Raw genomic sequence first — 9337 nt, forward strand, 5'->3', positions numbered from 1 at the left:
AGGTTCCTTCCAGAACACTTGCCCCAGCACTGGAAAAGAGCTGTTAGCAACCCATTACCCTAGTCACCCTGGGGTCTCAGCCCCTGCACAGTTACCCTGAGGGACAGCCAGAATCACACCAAGCAGAGTTTATTGAGGCCAGTGGGCAGTGCCACGTACAGCATGGGGCAGATACAGGCGCACTGGACCAGGGTGCTAGCAGCGGAAAGCGGGCAGGCCAGGCCCAGGGCACCTCCTCAGGCAGGTCTGGGGGTGGCATGGAAAGACATGCCAAGTCCCTCAGGCTCTTCTGGGGACCCTCCCTGTAACCCTCTGAGTTCTAGGTGGGGCAGGCAGGCTTCTCCTTGTCTCTGTGGCCAAGGGCAGGGTGACCCCTAGAGTCTATAAAAATGAAAATTCCTTTATAAATTAGGGGGAGACGGGGCCTCTGGGAGCCTGACTTTCCCCCACACCCCCAAGTCCACCAGGGGCTAAGGGCAGGGGACAGACACGGGGAAAGGCAAGGACCCAGGGAAAAACAGCTGGTCAGACACCAAGGGACAGACAGAGATGAGGTGACACAGAAAGGCTAGGTCAGAGAAAAAGATCGGGGTAAGGGCTCCAGAGGCCCCCGAAGGCCAGGTCAGGGAACAAGGGTGAGGAAGGAGCTCAGAGACACCCATGAAAGTAAAGTCCCCTAATTCACACCCTAACTCAGTCTTTGTCAAAGCCCCTGGGGCCTAGAGACAGCCCAGCCCAGCCGCCAGGAGCAGATGGGGTGGGGCAGGGCGACGGGCAGCTACTCCAGGTAGATGTCCTCTGTGGGGCAGGCGTATTCCAGGTGCTCTTGGTAGTACTCCAGGAAGGCGCGGCTGGGGGTGCGGGTGGCGGCGTCAAGCAAGGCTCCTCTGGGCCCCACCCCCAATGCCACACCACTCACGTGGCCTCCACCCCTCCGAGTGTCCCCTCCCCTCTCCCCCACTGGGGACTCACCTACAGGCATGGCCTCCACCACTGCTCTGCTTTGCCAGCCGCCCAGTCCCCCCACCCCGATGCACCCCATCCGTCCCTGCTCACCCCACGCTCTGCGCCACCGGCCGCATGGACTCCTGGGAGACGAACACGTGGCAGGCAAAGCGACTCAGCAGGGGGTGCTTGGTGATGAAGCCGAAGTAGCTGGGGGCAGGGCGTGGGGGGTCAGAGGCATGGCCCCCCAGGTTACCCCGCGGCCGCTGGTAGGCGGGCAGGGAACGTCACCGGGCTTCAGGGAGTCTGATCTAAACCGGTGGGGGTTCGTCCCAGAATCGTAGTAGGACATCTGGCTTGGACACCAGCCAGACCTCCCTTCCTTGGCCAGCCCCAGGTGTCCCCATTGCGCTTTCTGGATTTGCCCCGCTGGCATAAGGTTGCAGCTGGGCCCAGCTCCTTCCTCTAGACCCTGGCCCCGCCCCTCAGCCCTTCCCCGGGGACGCCTCTGCCCTGCAACCTCCTTCATTGTTGATGGTTTGCGCCTCTCTGGAATCTGCTCTGGTATTCCCAAGACCCGGCCACCAATCAGTGTGCAATGTCCTGCAACCTGAGACCTCAGGGCCCCAGGGCCCGAGACCACATCACGTGAGTGTCATTGCAGAGAGCAAGCCCAGTCTGCCATGAACACAACTTCTCACCTGGCAGCTGTAAATCGGCTAAACTCACGTGTGACTTAGAAATGCTACTCCATCTCCTCTAGACCAACGCAAGGTGCTCCCTGCAGGTCAGGAGGGCTCAGTAACGTTGCAGAACCCGAGCCAGTGGCAGGACGTGGCTCGGGCCTCACCCAACATCACGCACTGCTTTCTGCGCATGCGCGGCCTGCCATCTGGCCTCCCTTAGCACTCTGCAGTATCTAATGTGAGGGGTTGCTGGGCACTGGCTACCACCCACGCTGGACAGTGAGGCCAAGGAAGGCCCAGCCTGTGAAGTGGCTCCTGGTCTTCCGGTTCCGTCTCTGGTCACCAAGCCCTACATGTCCTTCCTGCAGGGTCCAGGCCTGAGATATCCTTTTGGATAAGGAAGCCTGCCCTTCTGTGTGGTGGCAATGCATGTCCACTGTCCTGGTCTGAGCTGGGCACTGTTCTGCCTCTCATGCCTTCAGCAGCATCTAACACCTAGGTCCCAGAAGGATGGCTGAGCTGGTCTCTCACCCATGTGCCTCTCCCATAGGTCATCATCCCCACCTGCCTACTCCTCATCAGGCCCACTGACTTCACAGGCCCTTCACCTCCTCTATCTGGGACACAGGGACCCACTAGCCCCCACTGGGTTCTCTGACCCTGATCCTGCAGCCCCCTACACAGTCTGTCATCCTCACTAAGCCTGAGTCACTTGGCCCTTCACTTTGTAGATCTCTCTGGTCTATCTCCCAGGCCTGGTCACTCTGTTTCTTTTCTCAGAGTGTGATGCCACCTGCTGCCAAGCCTCCAGCTTACCCTCACCTCCAGTTGGTCTCATCTGCTAAGTGACCAGGTCTTACCACATCCCACTGCACTGCCCCTGGCCAACCTTGTGGCGGAGGCAGCATCTGACAGTGCTGGAATCAGCTACAAGCTGGGCCCTGGGTGCCAGGGCCCACGGCTAATGGAGCCAGCACAAGCTCCTTGGTACAAATTCTTGTCTCTGTCAATTAGATAGCTCTTCACAATTGCTTCCCTGACACCCCACACCTGGCCAACCTCTGCTCAGGGCTACCAACAATCAGCCCATCAAGGGTCTCCAGGGGAACTGGCTGCATCTCCCCAGGTCTCCTTGGTGGTGCAAAGCCATCTTCTTCACAGTGTGTGTCCAACTCCCACCTAGGCTGTACAGAGCAAAGGCCCAGTGTACAGAGGGCCTGGTGCACAGAGAGGCCACTGCATGGAGAGCCTGATTCAAGAAAGGCTCAGTGCATGGAGGAACAGGACAGAGGGCCCAGTGCATAGAAGGACAAGTGTACAGAGGGGCTTGTTCATGGAGGGGCAGGTGCACGGAGATGCTTGTGCACAGAGGGCCCAGTGCATGGAGGCACAGGTGGACGGGGGGGCTTGTGCGGAGGGCCAGATGCACTGAGGACCCAGTGCATGGTGGGACAGGTGCATGGAGGGGTTTGTGCACAAAGGGGCTTGTTCATGGAGGGCCTCGTGGATGGAGGGCCTGCTGCCAGGTGCTTAGAGGGCCCAGGGCAATAGACTCAGGAAGTGGGCTCTCACCAGCTATTGCGGGGGTGGCACCCACAGAAGGAAATGTTCTTCATCTGGAAGAAGTGGCTGCAGCGCTCGAACTAGCACAGAAGTGATCAGACAGATGGCAAGTCAGGTGGAGAAAGGTTAGGCCCCTTTCAGACCCCAACACTCTCCTGTGCCCAAGTTCCCTGACCATCACCTCAGGGCCTCCTCCACTCAGACTCAGCTTGACCCCCCGAAGAGAGATCTCAAGGTCACAGGAGGCAGGAGGGCGCAGGTGGACGGTCAGCTTCCGTGCTGTGGCAATCTGGGGAAGAAGCCCAGGGAAAGTGGGTCTCAAGGGGCCTCGCTCACCTCTTGGCACACCTGGAACTTTTAGGTTCTTTAACCTAGTGCTGAAGCCTGTGAGATGCAGGCCTGTGAGATGGTCAAGGGTGCTAGGACACCCTCCCTACCCCACCTGCTCCTGACTGGCTTGGGTGCTCAGCTAGCCCTGGCTATTTGTCCCTTTCTCCCTCCAGTCACATTTTCTGTTCACCACACCCCGGAGCAAATGAGCAAATGAATGAATGAAGTGAACAAGGGCATAGAGCCAAGGACCAGCCTTGTTTTCAGACAGAAGGAGAGCAAGCTGAAGGGCAGGAGGGGCCAGCAGAAGCTCCGAGCTTTTCTGTCAGCTCAGCCTCTGAAGTAGGATGGCAAGGTGGGGGTGAGAGTGCTTCATGTCCTCTATGGCATCCATCAGATGCTGTACCCAGCCTGCAGGCCCACTCTGGCCCACCTCAAGGCCTTCCACCCCTTGGTCTCACTCTGGCCCCTCAAAGCATCCCTGCATCTCCCCAAACTAACCTTCTGCATGGCAGCACACAGGATGCTATTGCCTTGGTGACAAGGGACCTCCACGGAGCCCAGGAACTGCACGTCAAATCGGTCCACCCAACAAGGGCTCCGCTTGCTGCCTGCAGTCCCACATGCCTGGGTCAAGGGGTGGGGCTTGTGTGACCACAGCTGCCACCCCACCCCTTACACCCGGGGGGAGGGCCTCACCTAGCAGGTCCTTGGTGGGGCCAGGCACCGCATGAGCATAGAAGGCAGGAAAGATTCCACGCTCCCCGGTTCGCATGTTGAAACCTCGGAACCAGAAGTCGTCTTCCTCTGCCTCCACTAGCACAGGGTCATCTACGTCCAGTTCCAGTTCGTCTGGATGACGAGGGATGAACCTGCCATCAGGGTCAGAGGTGAGAAGTCACCCGGGGGGAGGCAGAGCTGCATAGGGAGCACCCCTTCTGTCCTCAGATGCCCATGGACAGGTGGGGTAGGGTGGGAGTAGGTTGGCAGGGAGGAAATTATGCAACAATGAATAATTTTTTTAAGTGAACTGTGGTGGGGTAGGGAGGAAAATAGGAAACAATGAATGAATGAAAATCCAACTTCTCTGTACATTTTCATTAAAATCACAATAAAAAAGACTGTGGACAGGAGGAAGGGGTCTGGCCACAGCTGCAGGAGAGGAGGGAGGTGGCACCTGAAGACTGCGCGGTGGGTCTGCTCCCGTTCTTCGCCATTCACCAGACAAGAGAAAAGGCCAAAAGACTCGGTGCCTGAGGCAGAGAGCAGGACAGACAAAACAGACAGGTGGGGAGGAGCCAGGTGCCCACTTCCACCTGATCTGGGCTTCTACCCTAAGACAGGGAAGCAGCAAGCCCCTCACCCCACCTCCACCCAGTTGAGATCGGGCAGGCCAGAGGCCCATGTCTTGAGCAGGATGGCTGCCAATGGCTGCCCCGGGTGCTTTTGGAAACAGAGTCTGGGAACAGGCACAGAGCGAGCACCCGCTCTTCCCACCTCCACTCACTGGAGGATCTAGATGTGCTGTTGACAAAGACGTTGAGGAACTTCTTGGAGAAGGTGAGGTCAGGACTGTCTGGGGAGGCGTCCTCCAGGTCCCCACTTCCACTGCTGCCCAGCAGCCCAGGCCCAGCCTCCTCCTCGCTGGCCTCGCCTCCACTATCCTCGCTGTTGTCCCCAAGGCCGGCGCAGCGCCGCAGGCTCACCAGCTCCAGCTGGGTGTGCTCGTCCACCACCAGTGTGTACTTGACCGCATCGTACACCAGCGAGGCATCCCGTGGCGCAGAGCCAGGCCTGCCCCCCGGTGGCACCACCGAGCTTTCCTCGGCTTCGTCGTCATCCTCCTCCTCTTCCTCCTCCTCCTCCTCATCCTCCTCCTCCGAGCAGGCAGCGGAACAGGTGCGACCTGGGCGGCCACTACGGCCCACAGCGGCCCAGAGCGGTGTGATGGTGTCGCGAGTGGGGTTGCTAAGGAAGAGGCAGGGCCCCGGCTGCACTGGACCAGGCCGGGTGGGTGCAGTGGGCACAGGCGGCGGCGGCCCACACAGCGTCTCCATGTCCACCAGCTCCACACCGGCCTGCGCTGTGGCTTGTGTGGCCTCGGTGTCCCCGCCGGCCGGCGCTGTGAGCTCCCCCGGCGGGCGTGGTGACAGGCACTGGCCGGGGCAGCGGATGGGCGAGGAGCCCTCGGAGATCATGCGGCTCACCAGGTTGCTGAGCAACCAGGGCGAGTCGGCGTCCTCGCTGAGGTCCGGCTCGGACTCAGAGCCGGACTCGTACTCGCTGTTGGTGTCGTCGGGGCCCACAGGCAGGAAGACAGGCCGGCGCGGGGGCTCCTGTGGGGGCTCGGGCTCCGGCTCCGAAGCTGGCGATGAGGCCTCCTCTATGGAGTTGGTGAGGTGTGAGGAGCGGCCGCTGCTGCTGCTGCCGCCGTCGCTGCTCAGCTCCAGCTCGGTCTCGGAGATGGACGAGATCATGCGGCCCAGGCGTGCGCCCCCTGGGCCTTCGGAGTCTGAGCCTGGCGTGGACAGCTCCTGGCTGCTGCGCCGGCCCTCGCGGCTGCCCAGGTCAGCCTCGATGCCCGGATCTGAGGAAGGCGAGGCCCCACCCGGAGCCGGGGGCCCAGCCGGCTGGTTCCCTTGGCAGTCGCAGCCTGGCCGCACGGGGGAACATGACCCTTGGGGGCCTGTGTCTGTGGGCAGGAGGGCACCGGAGACCTCTGTGAGGGGAGAAGGAGGTGGCTGGTCACTGAGGCCTGGCCTCCTTCCAGTGGCCTCTCCCTCCTGCATGTGCCTAGCATCACTCACCTTGGAGGGCCTCCGGGGGCAGTGTGCTCAGCAGCGTCTCTGGCCAGGGGTCCGGAGGGACAAGGTCGAAGCTGCGGTTGTTGTTCAGGGAATCCTAGGGAAGTAGAGAGCTGTTCTGGGGGAGGCGTCCAGGCACTGGAATAGGCCAGGTGGGCAGTGAGGGCCCAGATGACCAGGCCGGTGATGCTGGCCCACTCACCTGTGCTCCCAGGGTGCTCAGGTGAAGTGTGGTGGGTCGGTGCTTGTGCAGCTCGGTGACAGAGGGGGAGGGGATCAGGGGCTCCTGAGCAGGAACTTTGGAGCTATGGAGGCCTCCTTCCTCACCCTCCCCTTCTCCCTCTTCCTCCTCCTCCTCTTCCTCCTCCTCCTCTTCATTGTCATCAATCATTTCAAACTCCTGGAAGTCCTCCTGGAAGGAGCAGATGGGGTGCGGCTGCTCCGAGCGTCCCAGGGAGAGGCTGTCCTGCAGGAAAACGGAGGGATAGCAGCACTGGGCCCGAGTGCATAGTGGCAATTTGGCGTCCCAGATCCTAGGGTCCCAGGTTAGAGTGCATGGTGGCAACTTGGGGTCACAGTGACTCAAGGTCACAGATCAGAGTGTATGGTGGTGACTCACGTGACTTGGGGTGACAGGTCAGTGCGTAATGGTAGTATGGGGTCACAGATCAGAGTACATGGTAGCAACTTAGGGGCACAGGTCAGAGTGTGTGGTGATGACTTGGGGTCCCAGGTGGGCCACCTCCAGTGCACCTTGCCCACTGCAGCCAGCATGACAGTTTAGAACATACAGGTGTTTGGGAAAGGATCCTACTCCTGAGTGATCAGGGCCTTGCCAGTGGCTTCAGCCCACTTTTCTGACCTTCCTCCCTGCCCCATTCTACTGCTTTCTTCTTGGCATTTATCAGCGACTGTACGTGGACTTTGGTCTGTCCTCCATGAGACTGCAGGCTCCATAAAGACAGGGCTGTGTCCAATCTGTGTAGGAGCGCCCTCATCACTGAGAAAAGCCTGTCACTCAGGACACAGGCAGGAACATAGTCTGGGACAGCAGGATGCTTCCCTGGTGACTCCTCCCTATGAGCCTGGTTCCTGTTGTCCCTCTCGGAAGACCCTCCTGTGGGAAGACCTTCTGGTTCCCTCTCCATCCACAGTACTTGTGCCCCTTCTCCCCTTCTGGAATGCAGACCTTGTAATATGTGGAGTCCCTGTTAATGTCCCTTACAAGTCAGTCTCACCTCCTGAGGGCCAAGGCCACACCTGTCCTGGTCAGCTCCTAGCCCCCAGAAGGCCCTCAGTTCAGATATTTCTTGACTGAACAAAACCAGTGATGTAGAGGCAGGGCAGTGGAAGAAATGGAATGGCGATAGGAAGAGATTGAGAAGGGGGAGATGAGGCAGATGAATGCAGATGCTTGACAGAGCAGGGGACAAGGGTAAGCAAATGGCATCTGGACAGTGTCTTTCTGAGAAGTGACCTGAGCACTGTGGGCAGTGAGTGGGCTTTAGTCTGCAAAGCTGATGCACATCCCATCTCAGACCAGGCCAGGCAACGACTGCCAAGTTTAGGTGTGCAGAGAAGAGCCAACTTAGGATGTGAGAAAAGGCTCCTATAAAGAGGCCCTTAGGTCAAAGTGGTAAGAGGGACTTCTACTTTAAGGCAGAGCTCAGGCCCACCCCCAAACTCCAAGGGAGCTCTAAGCAGTTCCCCTCTTCCAGGCTTGGCCCCTTCCCACCTTCTCGCAGTGGTCAGAGTCGTAGCTGAGGCCCAAGCCACAATCATCGGTGATCTCAGACAGGTCCTCATCGTCAAATTCTTCCAGGCTAATGTCCTGAGGAGCCCTGGAGAGGAGCCCAGGATCAGAGAACAAGGACAGGGGTCAGCTCTGGGCTCCCAGGGACTAAGCTCTGAAGGGAGGTGGACTGTGGTATCCAGAGCAACCATCCCAGACTCACAGTCAGACAAACTTGAACCCCCAACATTGCTCCCTAGAAATCCCCTTCCGCCTTGGCTACACCAGCCCCAGAGGAAGCTACCCTCCCCCACAGAGCCAGCAGTTGCTCCCTACTCCTGGATCTTGGGGCCCTCTGGGTTTCATAGACTGGGCCCAGGGGAGGCCCACTGCGCCAGGAGCTGGGGGAAGGGAGGTGAAGCTGCAGCAGTAGGAGGGAGGGGTCAGCTGCTCTGGGGGCAGAGCTTGGCCCTCTGCCTCCCTCCTGCCCACAGCCAGGCCTACACTAGATGTCCAGCCCCCTCCCCAGGCCATCTCTTCCCCCAAGACTCCAAGCAGGCCCATCTCTGCCCTTCCTGGGCCCACCAGGCCCTCCACCGAGGTCCCTTAGGGCCACAAGGACACTGGGTGTGCCAGCATCCATCCTGTCCACCGGCTGCCCTCGGAGGCTCAGGCCAGGGCCTCAGCCCAGGGGAGTCGGCCACCCAGGCTGGGTGCGGCAATGGTCCTCATGGGGGAGGGAGGGGAAGTGTGACAGTTGCTGGGGTCTCTGGTCGCTGGAACTGGAGAAGGGGGACAAAAAAGGAAAAGACTGGACGCGCGGAGGGCTGCCTAAGGTGGGGCGTGTTGGGTGCGCAAAGGGCCAGAGGATGGGTGAAGGTGGATGGCCGAGGACCAAGCGGAGAAGGGGCAGCATCAGGTGAAGGCCCCAAAGCCTGGGGCATCAAGGTGCGTACCTGCAACCCGGCGGCGACAGCGAGTGGAAGGTGGAAAGAGAAAACATCTCCGCCCGATCCGCCATCTTCTCCGGGGAAGGCCTCCGACTGCGGCGGGGAGGGGCGCACGCAGCGACAGCCACGCGCCCCCGGTCCTCCCTCCCTGGGCCTCGGCCCGTCACCTCGTGACACGCCCTGCGACACGGCCCGTGGCACAGTGGGCGACAGCGGCCGGACACCGAGCAGCGAGCGGACAGGGCAGGGGGAGGGGAGGAGGACAGGGCGGAGGGGGCGACAGGGACGCTGGTTGGCGGGGCGCAGGTGGCCGCCGCTGGCCGGGCC

The 9337-nt window shown here is 60.4% G+C and overlaps 1 protein-coding gene across 1 annotated transcript; it reads right to left on the reverse strand.

Moving 5' to 3' along the window:
* Positions 1-778: 778 nt before the first annotated feature.
* On the reverse strand, positions 779-9081 carry MAPK8IP2 (mitogen-activated protein kinase 8 interacting protein 2). The gene is made up of 12 exons (XM_006888012.1): positions 9017-9081; positions 8064-8169; positions 6531-6794; positions 6332-6425; positions 5032-6243; positions 4702-4777; positions 4224-4396; positions 4026-4135; positions 3376-3483; positions 3204-3274; positions 1057-1155; positions 779-851 (listed from the first exon to the last, which is right to left on the reverse strand). Exons 1-12 carry the CDS (start codon positions 9079-9081, stop codon positions 779-781), a joined length of 2451 nt encoding a protein of 816 aa, XP_006888074.1.
* Between the last annotated feature and the right edge of the window lie 256 nt (positions 9082-9337).

Source organism: Elephantulus edwardii, unplaced genomic scaffold, assembly GCF_000299155.1.
Source record: "Elephantulus edwardii isolate Elephantulus edwardi_28Jun2011 unplaced genomic scaffold, EleEdw1.0 scaffold00064, whole genome shotgun sequence".
NCBI lineage: Eukaryota > Metazoa > Chordata > Mammalia > Macroscelidea > Macroscelididae > Elephantulus > Elephantulus edwardii.